Here is an 18,022-nt window from a genome sequence, read left to right as displayed (position 1 = left end):
CTAGCAGGGGATCACCCAGCCCAGTTCTGGAAATTCAGTAGCTTGTTAGAGAAATCGATGTCTAAACTGAGGCTGGAAAAGGAGCACAGATACTGACTGCCATGTGCTCCATGGAAGGGCTGGTCCTTTTGGAGCCTGAGAGTTGTTGACTCTCGCTCTTGTAGATGGTGCCTTAACCTTATTTTCATAGCATTTGTATGTGGCTCTGTTGTTATTTTATTTCCTTCACTGAATGATAATTGCTCAGCCATCTCTCCAGTGTACACTGAGCTCTTTAAGAGCAGGTATAGCATTTTTTTCCCTTTGTACTTTTGGTTCCACAACTCCTACCCAAGTGTCTGGAACATGACAGGTACTCAAACACAGGTTGTTGTATTAGTCAGCTGACCTCACTGAGAGTCATTAGAGTTTTCATTGATAATGATGGTAACAATGGTAATAGTAGTAGCAGCTGCCATTTGTTGAATACTTTCTATCTTGTTTATATATATATATATATACTTTCACTTAATCATAAACCCTTTAGAAACAGCTAATTTATCCCCATTTTGAGGAAACAAGCTTAAAAAAGATGATTTATAAAAATAAATTCATTGAGCAATAAGAATATATCAAGCATTGTGCTAAGCATGCTACTTTGATTGATGTATGACATGGGTATGATATGAGTGCCACTCTCTTATTTTATGAGATTTAAAAAGGCTAGGCAGCTTGCCAAAACTGGTTTGGCTCAGTGGATAGAGCGTTGGCCTGCAGACTCAAGGGTCCTGGGTTTGATTCCGGTCAAGGGCACATACCTTGGTTGCGGGCGCATTCCCGGTGAGGGGTGTGCAGGAGGCAGCTGATAGATGTTTCTCTCTATGGATGTTTCTAGCTCTCTGTCCCTCTCCCTTTCTCTCTATAAAAAAAAAAAAAATCAATAATATATATATATATATATATATATATATATATATATATATATATTTTTTTTTTTTTTTTTTTTTTAAAGGCTAGGCAGCTTTATAGATCACGTAACTGTATGTGTTAGAGCAGTGGTATAAACCTAGATCTGCTTTCATTCCAAGCACATTCTAAACATTTAATTTTTCACTTATTTCAATAGATTATACTTGAAAATATAATCAGATAAAAAATAAACCAGCCGGGACTGGTTTGGCTCAATGGATAGAGCGTCGGCTTGGGGACTGAAGGGTCCCGGGTTCGATTCCGGTCAAGGGCATGTACCTTGGTTGCGGGCATATCCCCAGTAGGGGGTGTGCAAGAGGCAGCTGATCGATGACTCTCTCTCATCGATGTTTCTAACTCTCTATCTCTCTCCCTTCCTCTCTGTATAAAATCAATAAAATATATATTTAAATAAATAAATAAATAAAAATAAACCAGAAGGTACAAAAGGGTATAAAGTCAAAAGCCTTTTTTTCCACCTCTGTCCCTCTGGCAGCTACCTGTTTATTCTGGGGCAATTAGTGTACGCAGTTTTTGCATTTCTTTCCAGATATATTCTGTACATATACAAGCAATTTGAATGTGTCCATTTTTCCAAAACCCAAGTATTTTTGTGACATTCCGTTGTAACTTTGCCTTCTAGAAAAGTTCACTGAATTCACTTCCTTTCCCCATTCCTTATTTAACCCGCCCTCCTCAGGCTTTGGATCCCACTATTCCACTAAAACTTGTATAGTATTTATATATAATCTTATTCTTTCCATCAAATATTCCCTTTCTCTGTATCTGGCTAGATGAGACTTTGAAATTACTTCTTCTTATAACTTCATATATTTTCTATCTTCTAACAGCAGGAGAAAAGCTGAGTGGGGTACAGCTGAGTCCCAGAAACCAACAGGAGATGAAGAATAATGTGGAGAAGGTGCTGCAGTTTGTGGCCTCCAAAAAGATCCGTATGCACCAGACTTCAGCTAAAGGTCAGTGCCTCTTCGCGTTCTTGGTGGGCGAGTACACTCATCTTTGGCTGGCAGTTGCTCAGTGTGTAGTCAAGGGATCCGATTGACAGGAGGAGGATTAGCCCTATGACTTCATGTCATTTTCCCTGTAAAGAAACTTATCGGGACAAAGTGATTATCAAAATTTGACTGCTTTGGAAACGTGGGTGAAGACAGAAGTTCTCTATTCATTTTAATTGAATAAAGGTTTGCTTGACTGTATGTAGGACAATTAATAGAGAAGAAATTACAAAATTGGGACATTAGTTTTAGAATTTCTCATTTAAGTAATAAAAAGGAGGATAGCTTATGTTTTTGAAGTTCCTATGGTTTCATGACCAATAATTATTTCACTTCATAATAGCCTACATTTTTTTCCATCCAGTTTTCCTGGAGGGAAAAATGCTGGAAAATATTTTCTAGCAATTTTTTCTTTTACATCACAGAATATTCCTGGTAAGATGGGTGGTGAGGGGCTCTGTGACCTCAGCACATGCCCTCTCCTGTAGCCACGTGGCCAGAGGGGACACTTCTCAGGCCCCTTGAGCCCAGGCTGCAAGGAGGAAAGGGTGTACGGTGTCTTCGGAAAGCACAGGCCACTAGTCCTCTCTCCATTTCTCTAGAACTGACTGTAATCCGGTTCTGTTTCAGCCTCAGTTTCTGGGCCTGCTTACCTGTGACTCTGGTGAGAATGGGGGAGGAGGGGGCACTCCTGTCATGTTTCTGTTACTGATGTTCTCTGAGTTGGGGTCATTCAGGAAGGGTAGATGCTAACCATTGAGAGCACCCTGTAGAAGGTATCAATCAATTCTTTCAAAACCTTGCATATCTAAAAGGCTATGCAACTAAAAACAAAAATGGAATTTTACCAATTTCCTTACATTAACTTTCACCAGACCTATCACATTTTTTCTGCCTGCATTCCTTTTTCTTTTCTAGGGCAAATTTAGAATGCGATAATCTCTTTCATCTGGTCCCCATTAGGAGTGGGCTTGGGGATCTAGCCCATTAAAGTCAACTATTTTTAGGGAACACTGCTGCTCAGGACCTCGCAGTCTTTTACCTGGCTTCCTGATTAGTCCCACTGCATTGATGTTTGTCCTCCTCCCATCTGCCCTCCACGTTGCCGCCAGAAGGCTCTTAGCATGAGCAGTCCTCTGCCTCGGAGGGTCCTTCGGATAAAGTCCGCAGTCCTTCCCATGGCTTATCGCGCCCTTCCTGCCCTGACCTCTGCTGGACTCCATTCAGCTCCTCCCCGCAGAGCTGTGCCATAGAAGCATAACGAGAGTCACATGTGTAATGTAAAAGTTTCTAATAGCCACACTGAACAAAAAAAAAAAAGTGTGAAACCAGTTTGAATGATAAATTTCTTTAACTCAATATATCCAAAATATAATTTCAAAATGAAAACTATTAATGAGATATTTTGCATTCTATTTTTTTTTGTACTACATCTAAGGAAATATTTTGCATTCTGTTTTTGGGTATGCATGTGCTACGTAAATACAGCACTCACAGCACATTTCAATTCAGACAATAGCTACCTTTTAAGTGCTCAGTGTAGCTAGCGGCTCCCACCCTAGACAGCGAGGCTCCAGGATGTCATGCTTTCTCTTGCCTCTAGACTTCGTGCTTGCTGCTCCCTCTTCTCCTCCATCGATGGACCACCATTCATCAACCAAGTCTCAGCTTAGAGCTCCTTCCTCTGGGAATCCTGAGCCCTCTACACTAGACACGATGCTTCTACTCTGAACCCCCAAGGAATCCTGTACTTTTTCTATCATAACATGTTACTATACTTCATTGTAATTGCTTTTACTTATTTATTTTTTTAAATCTTTATTCAGATTATTATAAATGTTTCTCATTTTTTCCCCCCTCCATGCTCCCCTCCACCAGGTTCCCACCCCACCTTCTGCCCTTTCCCCACCCCCCATTGTCCTCATCCATAGGTGCACAGTTTATGTTCAGTCTCTTCTCTCACCCCCTTCTCCCCCTTTCCCCAAGAATCTTCAGTCCACTCCCCTTCCATACTCTGAATCTATTATATTCAACAGTTACTATTGTTCATCCGATTTTTTTAAATTCCCTTGGTTTTTAGATTCACTTGTTGATAGTTACGTATTTGTTGTTCATAATTTTTATCTTTATTTTCTTCCTCTTCCTAAAGAACCCCCTAATTGCTTTTAAATCTTCTGTGTCCCTGTTGAACACGGCTTTGTGAGGTCAGAGAGCTTGGCTGCCTCGCTGACCTGCATCCTAGAAAGTGTGTATTCAGTGAATGAGGCCTCAGCCTTCCACCTCCCTCTGAGGGCCTCTCGGTCTGTTCTGTCCCCCAGACATTGTGGAAGGAAACCTGAAGTCTATCATGAGGCTGGTCCTTGCCTTGGCAGCGCACTTCAAACCTGGCTCTGGCAGGACGGTGAGCCAAGGACGGGACTTCAGAGCCCCTCTGCAGAGCCACCAGCCACACTGCGCCACAGCTGTGGCCCAGGGAGCAGCTGCGGCTCTGGCCGATGTGTGTCATGACATGTCACGCTCAGGACGGGACGTCTTTCGGTACAGACAGAGGTAAGGGTGGGAATCTGAGAATGGAAACTGGACTGTCTTTGAAATTTTCCCCTTAAATGTTTATCTGCGGTAGATGGAAACATCACCCAGACAGCCCCACGTTGCAGAAAACAGCACTTTGAGAGAGAAAAGCCCTTTCTTTTGAAGAGTTCTGTTCGCAGTCGGCAGGAAGTGGGTGAATGACATGGGTAATCTGTTGCTCTGGTGCCCAGAATCGTAGAGAGATGCCATTGGCTCGGTGTGTTTTCTTCCCTGGGAGCAATGTTCCATTCCTCCGCGGGAGTCTCTCCCTGGAATGTGTCCTGAAGGCCAAGCCGCCGCCGGAGTCACGGCAGGAAATGCCTTGGCGGCTGTGTGTGCGCTAAGCGTGACCCTGAGGTGTTGCGAAGATTGGTGAAGTTATGCGCTTTTGTATCTGTCTTCCCTGCTAGGTTCCAAGTGTCCCTGAGGCAGGGGCTTTGCCTTATTCATCTTTCCTGTAGTGCTCACAAGAGGGCCATCGGTCAGTACTTGCTGGGGTGAAGCGAAGGACTGACCCTTCTCCTTTGCTGGTGTCCTCTGGCTTTAGGAACAGCAGCACGGACGAGGAGATCGAGAATCCGTACTGGAGCGTGCGAGCTCTGGTGCAGCAGTACGAAGGGCAGCAGAGGTCCCCGTCTGAGTCCAGCTGCTCCAGGTAACCGGGCCTCAGATTCTTTACCACTCCAGTTCTAGCTAAAAGCTGAGTTCTTGAGGAGTCTTGAGGTTCTTAGCCTCATAGTAGCAATACAACAGGACATGAGGCACCTAAACCCGTTCTCTTTCCCTCCTATTATGTTTGGCCTTAAAGGGGTAGAACCTCAGCACTGCCTCATGGTTTTGTGCTGGCAGGAGGGGGGGTGGTGCTGTGAATTTCCCGCCTGAGGAAGCTTTGAGCAGAGCCAGAGTGCCAGTGCTGGGACCAGCCATGGTCCAGCCTGGTGGTTCGGATGTTGTACATCAGCTGCCAGTGTTTATGAGAACCAGTTCCATTGTCGGGGTATAACTAAGTTATGGCCTGAGGGGGCTGCATCAAGCTCCGAGCAAGAGAAAATGAGCAGAGTTGTCTTTAAAGCCGTGGTTGACAAACTGCGGCTCATGAGCCACATGCGGCTCTTTGGCCCCTTGAGTGTGGCTCTTCCACAAAATACCATGGCCTGGGCGTGTCTATTTTGAAGAAGTGGCGTTAGAAGAAGTTTAAGTTTAAAAAATTTGGCTCTCAAAAGAAATTTCAATCGTTGTGCTGTTGATATTTGGCTCTGTTGACTAATGAGTTTGCCGACCACTGTCTTAGAGCATTAGAATGTTTCCGACTTTCACTGACAGGGCTGGGAATTGTGACAGATTAGTACATATTTGAGTGGGCTAATGATTAGAATACATATGTGACTGTAGCTGAAAGACTGCCTATGTACCACAGAGTCAAATGGGGAGACCAAAACAGGACACAGTGTTCTCATAAAAGCCTGATCAGGAAGAGTAACCATGTAAGTTTCTTGATGGAAAAAAAAAAAAAAAAAAAAAAAAAGCCTGATCAATGCCAGTATAGTGACAGGAAAAGACTACTTTCCTGGCTTATGTAAATCATGCTCCTAGGAACACGTCCCCAGGCCAAGTTAGCTTATTTACTAACTTCATTTCATTGCTGAATTGTGTTTAATTTATGCTCTTTTGACCTTTTCTGTCTCCTACCTCAGTCCAGCTTAGGCTGTTCTAGTTAAGCCTAATTGCTCTTTGTCTTATAAGCATTTTATGTGTCTTTGGTGTTTTTCCTCATTTCTTTTTTCTCATAATATTCCATCTTAGTTAGATGGACCATTTCCTAGTCTATGGAGGTAACATGCAATTCTTTTCCCATTTTAATATTCTGGTAACCTTGCTCAGCTTTAATGGTCACATTTAATAGATGTGATTTCTTATGTATAAAATTCACAAAACATAAAGTTAACCATTAATCATTTTACTTTTTAAAAACCATCATCCAAGGACATGCTTTGAGAGAGGAAGGGGTGGGGTGGGGGGAGGAGAGGGAGAGGGAGAGGGAGAGGGAGAGGGAGAGGGAGAGGGAGAGGGAGAGAGAGAGAGAGAGAGAGAGAGAGAGAGAGAGAAAAGGAGAGAAGAAAACATCAGTGTGAGGGAGAAACATCCATTGGTTGCCTCCCTTCGTAAGTGTCCCAGGCCTGTAAGTTTCCCGTGCACAGGATGATGCTCGACCATCTAAGCCGCTCAGGCCCAGCCATCATTAAGCATTTTAAAGTGTACAATTCAGTGGTATTTAGTACTTTTATAATGTTTGCAACCATCCCCTCTATCCAGTTTGAAGACATTTCATCACCCCCAAAAGGAAAGAAACCCTGTACCCATGAAGCAATAGGCGTGCTTTTAGTGAGAATCCAAACCATTTCTTCCTTGCTTGCTTCTGAGGCTGTCACTCGGTACAGAATGTTTCCTTGTATGATGAGATCTATTGCTTCCTGTATGGTCACTGGCCTTTTGTTTTCTGTGCCTGATAGTGCCTGCCAGCGTTGGGGGTGGGGCGGGGGCGGTGTTTGGGGGTCAGGGGGAGCCCCGATTTCTTCCTGAGAACAGCTGCTTCCTTCCTCTCTGGCAGGACGCAAGCTGGGGCAGCCACCGTGCACGTGTGACTTAGTGATCCACTGGAACTCCCACCGAAGTGGGCTGAGGGGACAGTTTTCTGGGAGGGGCTCAGAGAGCAGTTTGCACCCCGCTTTCTGACTTTGACTTCTTCCTGATTTTGTTCTTTAGCTGACCGCTCACTCGCCTTGTTAGGGTGTTCAGTCAGCACCCTGCCTTTTCCTCAGCTTGCTCCCCGGGACCCAGCAGGCTTGAGCACAATCTGCTCCCCCCTCCACCCTTGCTCAGGGGGAGCCCATCTAATGGTTCAATGACCACGAAAGCCAGGAGGCCCGGGATGTGCCTGGGAGGGGGGAGAAGGTTAAGATTGGAAGATAGCCCTCAGTGTCCCTCCTCCAGGGACACCCTGCCGGCATGGTGCTTCCAAGACCTCAGGCCAGCCTCTCCCTGTGTCCAGGCAAAATGGGCCCCGTGGGTAAAAAGGCACACTCGGAAACGCCCGGAGGGGAGGTGGGGGAGATGGGCGTTCCGCGGCTTCCGGGGGAGACCGCACCTCAAGAAGCTGGCTTCTGCCGGGACCGGTTTGGCTCAATGGATAGAGCATCGGCTTGGGGACTGAAGGGACCCGGGTTCGATTCCGGTCAGGGGCATGTACCTTGGTTGCGGGCATATCCCCAGTGTGGGGTGTGCAAGAGGCAACTGATCGATGACTCTCTCTCATCGATGTTTCTAGCTCTCTATCTCTCTCCCTTCCTCTCTGTACAAAATCAATAAAATATATTTAAAAAAAAAAAAAAAAAAAAAAGAAGCTGGCTTCTGCCTACCCCGACCTCGGCGCCCACGAAGGGAGGGCTCAGGGTGGGGAAGGAGGGCTCAGGGTGGGGAAGGCAGCGTGTACAGATCGGGGTTCTCAGGGCCAGGACCAGCCCCCCTGGGGATTCTGCCCGCCGGCGGCCCCTCCCTGCCTGGCGGTGCTCCCCATGTCCCCTCCCGGCCGCGCCCCCGCCGGGCTCCGCCTGGGTCCGAGCCGGCGCTGCCCGCGGCGTGTGGCCGCTGGGGGGGGGGGGGGGAGACGAGGGGGGAGGACGGTCAGGGCGGGGCCGGGAGGGACCGGGAGGCGCTGCGAAGCTGGGTCCCCCGCCCGCTGGCCGCTGCCCGGGACTCGGAGCGTCCGGCGGCCGGAGATGGGTTGAGATGCCCGCGCCCCGGGCAGGACCCCGCCATGCGGCCGCTGGGGCCCGCAGCCTGCGAGGGGAGGCGGACCCGCCCCGCCCGGGCCGCGGCCGCGTCTGAGCTGCGGGCACCGCGCGCCGCGCGCCGGAGCATCCCGGTCCCCGGGCCGGTCCCCGGCCTCGCCGCCCGCCCCCGTCCCTCCCGCTGGCGGCCGGCGGTGCGGGTGGTGGACCTGCCCCCGCCCGGGGGGACATGCCCGCATCTGGGGGCGCTGTGCCTCGCAGCCCCCGGCGTCACCCCGGGAAGCGGGCTTGCTGAGCTCGCAGCCAGGAGGGACCATGGGAGGGATGCAAGTCAAATGGTGAGCGGAGGCCACTCTGGCTTTGGAGGAGGGGGCATGGGTGGGAGCGGAGCCCGGCCGGAGAACGCCAGTGGCCAGACGTGGACGGGGATGGAGGGGGCGCTGTATGGGGGAGAACAGGCTGCTGGCCTGGGGTTCTCACTGGAAATGCAGCGGGTGAGGGAGCTGGGGTTCTCACTGTGAAATACTGCGAGTGAGGGAGCTGGCGCCAGCATGGGGGAGAGTGGCCCTTTATCCTGTCTTGTCTCTGCTCAGGGAAGGCACTTCGGGGGGAACAGGACTCTCTCTCTTATGGCCCTTTACCTATTAAAAAAAATAATTTGACTCTAATTTGCAAGTATCTTTGCTGGGGGACGACCACTTTCTAATAAATGAAGGTTGTGAGATGTTAAACCTGTGGGAATTAAATGTATCAGTCAGACCTGATTTATAATCATTTGTTCCCTGATTTGAGAGGATTATGATGGCAGGTAGGGAGATTACTTGCTTATGAAATAGGGCTTCAAAGCACATCAGACAGAGCCTATAGCATGTAATTAATGAGTGTGAAAAATACTTTTCTCTGACTTGAGGAAGAGGATCTAATGCACCATCCTCATTCATGAAGTTCTTCTGGCCTCGGGATTTTTCTTCCTCGGTCCTTTCTCTTTTAACTTGGCCTTCTAGTTCCATGGCCTTAGCTCTCTGGCCTCACACACTGGCAGCCTCAATTCAAGAAAGAAAAATGTTGTTTTCTTCTGGCTGCTCGGCCACTCCCCCAGTGGGGTTGGTTATGCAGACATCCGCCTCCTTCTGCCCTTATGTGGGAGACAGCTCACTCAGGAGGGAGAAGGTGGAGCTGAGCATGCTCTCTGCTTTTAGGAAAGCAGCATCCTGGTTTGCACCCCCCCTCAACCCCCCCTCCTCTCACACCTTACCCACTGTGGCCCGTCCCAGTGCAGGCAGGGGACATGCCAACCACAGCACCTTGTCAGCTGAGAAGGTGTCTTTGTTCTCAAAGAGGAGCAGCTGCTTCAGGCCTCCTTCAGCACGTGATCCCAATTTCTGTCAGGCGAATGCTGAGGCCTGAGCAGTTATAAATTTGTTTCTTTTAAAAAATATATTTGTATTGATTTCAGAGAGGGAGGGAGATATAGAAATAGCAATGATGAGAGAGAATCATTGATTGGCTGCCTCCTGCACACCCTCTAGTGGGGATTGAGCCTGAAATCCGGGCATGTGCCCTTGACTGGAATTGAACCTGGGACCCTTTAGTCCACAGGCTGACGTTCTATCCACTGAGCCAAACCAGCTAGGGCTTAAATCTTTTTCTTTATAAATAACACTGGAGACCCGATACATGAAATTCATGCAAGGGGCTCGGCCTTCTTAGCCCCGGCTTCTCCAGAAGGTCGTCTGGAAGGATGTCCTGGAGGTTGTTCAGCTATACGGTCTAATTAGCATATTACACTTTTATTATTATAGATGGTGCCCTAGACTAGTGCTTTTCCAGCAGCTAGTGCAGGTTGGCCTGGAAGTCAGATTACCTAAATAGTGAAAGGTGGATAAGAGAATTCCATAAAGCTTTTTTAGAAATTCCTCTCTCTTTTTTAAAATTACACTTCATTTATTTTTAAATCATCACCTGAGGATATTTTTCCATTAATCTTTTAGAGAGAGGGAAAGAGAAAAAACATCGATGTGAGAGAAACACATTGATTGGTTGCCTCCTGCACGAGCCCCAAACATGGCCTGGGCTGGGGAGGAGCCTGCAACCGAGGTACCTGCTGCCCTTGACCTGAATCAGCCTGGGACCCTTCTTTCCACAGACTGATGCTGTATCCACTGAGCCAAACTGGCTAGGGCGCAATTACCTTTTCTTAAAACCACTTCTTGCCACTCTTCACCCCCCCTTGCTTGTTTGGTTCCTTTTTTTTAAGTTGAAGACGCAACAACTTTAATTTTTTGGTGTCCTAATAAGGATGAGAATGTATTACTGGTTGAGGGCATTCCCACTGAAGCCTTTAAACTTTGGACAACGACGAGGAGGAGAACCTAGTCCTCAGGTTGCGTCAGGGGCTCTGAATTCTCTAGGCACCTCCTCTGTGCTTGCCTCTTGTTTTCAATGGTTTCTGGAAAGAAGAAATGTGAACTCCGGATCGTGGCTGTGAGGATTGGCCTGCGAGAACTCAGGGGCATGTTAAGTGGGTCAGTGAATCGTAGACACTGTCCCTGTTGTCTAGGTGATGGATCTGGAAAGGCTTCCTGAGAGGGGGCTGGGCCAGCAGCCCCCATGGCCCCTGAGAGTGTTTCAGTGTTGATGTTCTCAGGGTGCAACGCATAGAAACGGGCTCTGCAGCTGTAAGCTTCAGCCTAACACCCCCATCTTGTCTTATAGCTTTGCTGCTGTTCTGGAGATTTAAAATTCCATTTCCCCCCAAATCCGAACAGTTCCTTCCAAGGCTAGTAATTATATTAGAACGTAAGAATTATTGCGAGTTGCTCATGACAATTTGAAACCAATGTGGCAAACATATAAGTAACTCTGGGAGTAAATCAAGTAAACCTTTACCATCCAAGCAGGTGTTCCCCTTTTGACCTATTACCTTTTCCTTATCATGTCCTTGCTTTATTGATATATCGCTGCTCCTTTGTCCATCCTGGTGCTGTCCGCACTCTAGCACTTTCTCCCTGGGGAGGTACCTTCCACGCTTTCCTCTCTTTTGGCCATTAGCCCAGTGTGATTTCTCTGCTGATATTGCTTGTATGTGTGTGAATTAGTATATTGGAAATAGATTTTCCTTAAAGTATTCAAAGATAGTAAAACACATACTATATCAGTCTCTAAACTTGAGCCCAGGATGGTGATAGTAGTGAGTAAAAAACTTGCCCTGGCTAGGTGGCACGGTGCCTTGGTTGGTTGAGCATCAGCTGTACACCAAAAGGTTGTGGGTTTGATTTTCAGTCAGGGCACATACCTAGATTGCGGGTTCAATCTCAGTTGGGATGCATATGAGAGGCAACGAATAGATGTTTCTCTCCACATCAATGTTTCTCTCACTTTCCCTTCCTTTCTCTCTCTAAAATCAGTAAAAACATATTCTCGGTAAGAACTAAACACACACACACACACACACACACCACCTCAGAGGCTCTTTAAAATGCTAGATTACCAATTCTGATGAATTTCTTCTCAGTGAATTAAGTCTCAATGCAGCATTGTTGATTGTTGTGTAAAAGATTTCCTTGGACTGGATATTTATTCATTTAACACGTTCATTCATTAACAAATATTTGTTCTTACTGTGGGCCAGGTACTGTGTTAGGCAGTAGGAGTAAGATGGATAAGAACATGTCTCTGGGCCCTAGCTGGTTTGGCTCAGTGGATAGAGTGTCAGCCTGTGGACTGAAGGGTACTGGGTTCAATTAGGGGGCATGAAGGAGGTAGCTGATTGATGATTCCCTCCCTCCCTCCCTCCCTTCCTCCCTTTCTCCTTCCTTCCCTCCCTGAAATCATCATCTCACACACACATATATGAAAAGCAAACTTAAAAAAAAACAAAAAACATGTCTCTGGGGTAAATTATGAAAGTTGGCTTCTAAACAACTGTTCATAAAAATTGTTTCTCTCTCTTTCATCACAGCCTGACTTCACCCAGTCCTATCCACAGTGCAAAGAGCGAATCCATTATCACCCAGTCGGAGGAGAAGGCAGAGTTTGTGATTGTTCCCTCTGAAGGAATAGAGAACAGGACAGGTACTACTTCTTGGGTGCTTGGGTTGGTTCAAGGAATAGCTCTCAGCTTGAAGAGTTTGGGGATCCTGGCTATGTACCTATAAGCTCCCTGGCCTTGTGCCTCTTGTGTCTGCAGGCTCAGCTCTACGGGGCTCTAATGCTTTAGAGCCAACAAATGTGGATATCCTCTTGGGGAATGTCACTTCCGATGTCCTAGCTGTCAAAAACCTTGCAGCAGTATAGACAGGCTGTTCCTTGGCCCCATGCCTATGAATCAGGAAATGACTTTGGAACAGTCGGAAGCCTTATTCAGTAAATAGATTTTGTGATTTCTGTGTTATACAAATAATTTCAGTCCTTCTCTAACTTAAATTGGGGCCAGGAAAAGGAGGGGTTGCTGAGGTGTCTGTGAGAACATACAGTGGAGAGCAGGTCTACATCAGGTTTGGTATGAGGGCTGCAGAAAGGACCACAGGAGTTCCCTTCGTTTAGACTTCTCCTTCCTCTGTGTCAGTTGCTCTCTTGTTTACTCACATAAACATAGAGGAAATCTGGAAGAAGCAAAACACATGATTTAGATAGAGTTTTATTCAACTATTAGGGGATACCATGAAACTGAAGCCCTCAGAAGAAAAACTGGAATTCATTTCTTCCTTATTCTATTCCCTCTCTGAACCTGGCATTAGTAGCAGAGAATACTACCGAGAATGGTACTGAGTCAGACACCCCTGGGACCCTGAGGAGGGAGAGGGAGAGCATTTATTAAGTGCTTGCTCTGGGCCCCACACCACATGGCCCTGGGCATAAATTACCTCGTTTAATCTTCACAGCAACCCAGAGGGATTAGCCTCACTATACTCATTTTTATTAATGAAATCAGAAGAGATTGTAAAGGCAGGACAGAAAAAAAAAAAAAAAAAAAAAAAAAAAAAAACAGAGAGAGAGAGAGAGAGAGAGAGAGAGAGAGAGAGAGAGAGAGAGGGAGAGAGAGATATTAAACTATTTGTGCAAATATGCTTTCCTGGTTCATTTTCTGTGTTAAATTACACTGTTAAATGACAGAATGGTCTCTGAATCTCCAGACAGCCAACAGACTTTTGTTTTCATGGCCTCTGACAGCTCCCCTCTTTGTACCTGGCAGAATCAAGCTCTGGGAGTGCCCGTTCTAGAGAATTAATAGTAAAATCTATTGATATATGTCCCATACCAAGACTCCCAAAGAGGAAGTCTTACGGCTTCCTAAACGTTCTGAAGAGGATGTGTTTCCCCAACAGATTAAGTGTTGCTCCCTTGAGCCTGGGGTCTGAGCTAATAGCCAATTCTGTATGTCTCACAACCCCACCTGGTGGCGAGTCCAGGCTGAGCGGCGAGGACAGGTTCAGGAGGCAGTGACCTGAACCTGTGAATGCGAGGACAGCGAATGCTTCCTGCCGGAAACTCTGTTTTCTTCAACATGAACTGTGCTCCCTCCTTTCATGTTGTAGAGGAGACAGACTCTCCAGTATCCCGAGACTGGCGACCAGGCAGCCCCACAGCCTGTCTGGAGACTTCATGGGAAGAACAGCTGTTGGAGCAACAAGAACATCTAGAAAAAGAAATGGAGGAAGCCAAGAAAATGATATCAGGACTACAGGTAGCTCCTTCCCTTGTCGTTCGTTCGTCTTCGGCGCACCCACTGATAATTATTCTTAAATCACTGGTGTCAGTTGCAGATAAACTGGCTCAGTTTTGTGTGAGGTCAGAGTTGAGTGGGGAGTTCAGACAGAGGGAGTAGGAGTCAAAGGGCAGACAGTTCCCTTTATGTGAGTAAAGCTCTCACATGGACCAGGTGGACTCTTGTTTACAACACAGTTGTCAGGAGTTCTGCGAGCCTGGGAGCCATCAAGCCCTGCCAAGCCCTGGTTCTGGCTCTCAGCTCCCCGGTGGGTTCCTGCCCACTCTGCAGCCACAGCCGTGCAGTTGCAGCTCTCACCAAATAGTGGCCCTCTGAAGAGTCAGGGGTTGTCTCCTAGGACTTCTTCAGGAAGGGTGCGGGAGCCAGTAATGCCAGGGTTTCTGTCTGAATCTAGCTAAACTTTAGAGGATTCAGCTCGCTCCTAATGCGTTTGTGAGTGAATGCCAAGGCTCCGTGATCAGGTAGAGGAAGTTTTCTTTGAGCAACAAAGCCCTTCAGTCTCTCCTATACCTTCAGTGCCAGCTCAGGAAATCTCCCAGAGGCCAGCTGACCCACTTGACTTGGTTTGTACCCTGAAATGACCCCCCAGCCCTCTGACATTGTGCATCTGTCTCTATTTGGGGGAGCCCTTGTAGTGTGCTGATGACCCTGAAATTGTCTAGGGATATTCCTTTCTGTTTGTGCTGGGAACTGCACTGCTCTTGAATTGTCAAATATTTATGGAGACATAAACAAAGCCCACATTATGTCAGTGGTCTGGCAGCCGGCAGGCGGTGGAGGCGGCGCTGCCAGCCAACTAGCAACAGGGTGAGGACACAAAGAGTTCCTTTAAAAAAAAAAAAAAGGAGATTGGTGCTATAGTACAATATTTGCATAATGTATGCCCCAGGAATGGAGAAGGGTTGGAGGAATGTTTACTACCTAAATATTCCTTCCTGGAAAGTTGTTTATTTCCCACCTATTTTCTTGGTATGTTTTAAAATTTTTTAAAATATATTTGTATTGATTTCAGAGGGCAAGGAAGAGGGAGGGAGAAATAGAAACATCAATATGAGAGAAAATCATTGATCGGCTGCCTCTTGCACACCCCACAATGGGTAGCTGGCAACCCAGGCATATGCCCTGACTGGGAATCAAACCATGACTTCTTGGTTCATAGGTGGACACTCAACCACTGAGCTACAGTATATTTTAAATGTCTGCCTTTTAAATAGACATTTTCTGCCTCTCTATTAAGGCATGATTTAATTAACAGTGTGTGTGTGCTGTCCTTTAAATAATTTTTATTGATTTTTTTTACAGAGAGGAAGGGAGAGAGATAGAGAGCTAGAAATGTCGATGAGAGAGAAACACCGACCAGCTGCCTCTTGCACACCCTCTACCGGTGATGTGCCCGCAACCAACCTACATGCCCCTGACTGGAATCGAACGTGGGACCTTTCAGTCCGCAGACCGACGCTCTACCACTGAGCCAAACCGGTTTCGGCTGTGCTTTAATTAGAACTATTAAAGCATAAAAAACTTTGGGGTTACACCCAACCAGGTTTTCCCAGGACAGTGTGATTATATGAACATATTGTAGATTACCATCAGTTTGGTGCATTTTTCAGTCTGGTGGATTAGACAGAGAAAGAAGAGAATCGATAGGCAGAAAGTCAGCATCCTAATATTCTCTGCAATCAGGAGTTTAATTCACAGCCACATGACCACAATGAGAATTCTGTTCCCTTATGGAATACAATGGAGCTCACAGCACCCACTGGCATTTTAACCCCTTCAGGGATGAACAAGTTGTGTGCTAAGCCACATCCAGTTTCTGGCTTATTCGTAGGCTCTCATGAGAGCCCATCCAACGCTTTGCCTTTAGGGTCAGTGTTTCTGTAGCATGGCCCTCCCTTAATTCCCTGCAGCTCTTCTTACACTTGTCTATGCATACCTCTTGCCACAACTCCATGGGATAACCACATTAATTTGATTTACTAAACTTTTACTATTAATTAGTGCTTGGTAGACCAACCAGTGCTTGAATTCTTATATACCAACATTTGTGGTTAGTTTGTGTTATATTTACTGAAAAAGGATTTAATCTCTGTAACTCTTCTCTTGACTAGATTAACCTGTTAACCGGGGAGTTCCCTTTTTAATTACGCAACGTATAACGGGCGCATACTCTTTCATGAGGACGTGTCAGTACGTCACGCCCCATGACGTAATTTCATATTATTATTTGTTTAATTTATACTTAATTAAAATAAATGAAATATATATTTTTTGTTTATTTATATATAAAGCACAAAGGAAAATACAAAATTACAAACAAATAGAAAAGAATACCAACAAAAAAATGGAAACATCGAATTAAAAAATTATGAATTTTAGAAACAATTATAAAGATTAAAAAATATATATACTGTCCATTTCAGGGTGCAACATATATTTCAAGGACGTATTCATATGTCCTCCTTGTTCCAGATATTGTTTGCGTTTGACATATTTATAAGTCCTGCTCGGTTAAAAGGTTAAGAAAACTCGGTTAACAGGTTAAGATATTATATAAGACAAGGACACATTTTCAAATCTTTCATTCAGCTTATAGGTCTTGTATACCTGCCTGCAAGGGTAGATCCAAATTTTGTGAGTCCAAAAACATATAGTTTGGGAGGCCATCTTTAAGACTAAGATTACAATGTGACCGGTGTGGCTCAATGTTGACCATGGTTTGATTCCTCTTTAGGGGACATGCTCAGGTTGCGGGCTCAATCCCCAGGTTGTGGGCTCAATCCCCATGCAGGAGACAGCTATCGATGATTCTTTCTCATTGGTGTTTCTATCTATCTCTCCCTTCCTCTCTAAAATCAATAAAAAATATTTTTTAAAAGACTGTGATTACAGATTATGTATCCAATAGTAGATATAGGAAGTTGGGAGGGCATTGCAGGTGAGGGGCCCTTGGGTTTGAGCTTCATTAGCTTCAGAGTAAATCTTCCCCCTCCATATTCTGATGAAAACAAAGTCTGGGGTGGGGAGTGGAAATGAATGCCCATATTTCTCCGCAAGTATGTTTTCCTTCTTTTTCTATCAGGTTGCCTTCAGGAGTAAAAATGCAGAATTATTCAAACAAACCCAAGTCAGTGCTATAACTTCCAAATAATTTATTATAATAAAGTTTTATATGCTAGGAAATTCTGCACTGCTTTTAGTTCACTTCCCAGCTGGCAAAATTCAGTTTGAGGGGCTCTGGTTTTGAAATGCCGCTTCTGAGAGGAATGTTTATTTTAGATTGTTTTCTGGGGCCTTGGAGAGAGGAACTCCAGAGAGACCCAAGGTGAGTTGTTGGCGGTACCTAAGGATCAGGGTCACACGTTACCACGGAGATTTCTAGAGGAAGCCCACTTGTGATTTCAATTAGGGAGGAGCCTACCAACCCCAGGCTCAGTTCTCTGATGGGCGGTGCGTTTCTCTCTGTGTTTGTGTGACCCAGGCCTTGCTGCTCAGTGGGTCCTTACCGGAAGATGAGCAGGACAGGCCTTTGGCCCTCTGTGAACCAGGAGTCAATCCCGAGGAGCAACTGGTGAGCGCCATCTTCAGTGACAAAACCAAGTAACCTGGTTAATGTACTTGACTTGCTTTTAGCATTTGACCCCGTTGTTTGCACCTACTTGAAATGCTCTCTTCCCTAACTCCAGCTCTCTTGGTTTTTTTCTTCTATTTTAGAGTACTTTTCCTTTCTTTTTTTTCTTCCTTTCATTTAGTCAGTCAGCAAATATTTATTGAGTGCTGACTGTGCCAGCTGTTGTTTCAAGGTGCTGGAGATACGTGAATGCCAAAACAGTCCCAGGACCCTACCCTCGGGCATGACATTCCGGGGCCTGTTCTGCCTGGGCCTTAAATGCTTGCTCTTCAGGGCCCTCTCCTGACTCGCTTTCCCCTGGGTAATAGGTGCCTCCGTGGCTTCACTCACCTCCCACCCG

The 18,022-nt window shown here is 46.1% G+C and overlaps 1 protein-coding gene across 9 annotated transcripts in view; it reads left to right on the top strand.

Moving 5' to 3' along the window:
* Positions 1-18,022, top strand: part of DIXDC1 (DIX domain containing 1) — a 71,021-nt gene that overhangs the window by 30,719 nt on the left and 22,280 nt on the right. For 8 of the 9 annotated variants that reach the window (XM_045577971.1, XM_045577968.1, XM_036427391.2 and 5 more), the window contains 6 exons: positions 1,800-1,925; positions 4,283-4,514; positions 5,083-5,190; positions 12,285-12,397; positions 13,861-14,009; positions 17,533-17,622. In XM_045577971.1, the coding sequence (XP_045433927.1) occupies positions 1,800-1,925; positions 4,283-4,514; positions 5,083-5,190; positions 12,285-12,397; positions 13,861-14,009; positions 17,533-17,622 (818 nt within the window). Of the gene's footprint in view, positions 1-1,799; positions 1,926-4,282; positions 4,515-5,082; positions 5,191-8,253; positions 8,662-12,284; positions 12,398-13,860; positions 14,010-17,532; positions 17,623-18,022 lie in introns of those variants that run through there. The other variant, XM_036427395.2, reaches the window with a different exon arrangement.

The sequence above is a fragment of the Pipistrellus kuhlii genome, unplaced genomic scaffold, assembly GCF_014108245.1.
Source record: "Pipistrellus kuhlii isolate mPipKuh1 unplaced genomic scaffold, mPipKuh1.p scaffold_m20_p_9, whole genome shotgun sequence".
NCBI classification, from domain to species: Eukaryota; Metazoa; Chordata; class Mammalia; order Chiroptera; family Vespertilionidae; genus Pipistrellus; species Pipistrellus kuhlii.
The sequence above is the reverse complement of the archived record's forward strand: the minus strand, read 5'-3'. Positions and strand labels throughout refer to the sequence as shown.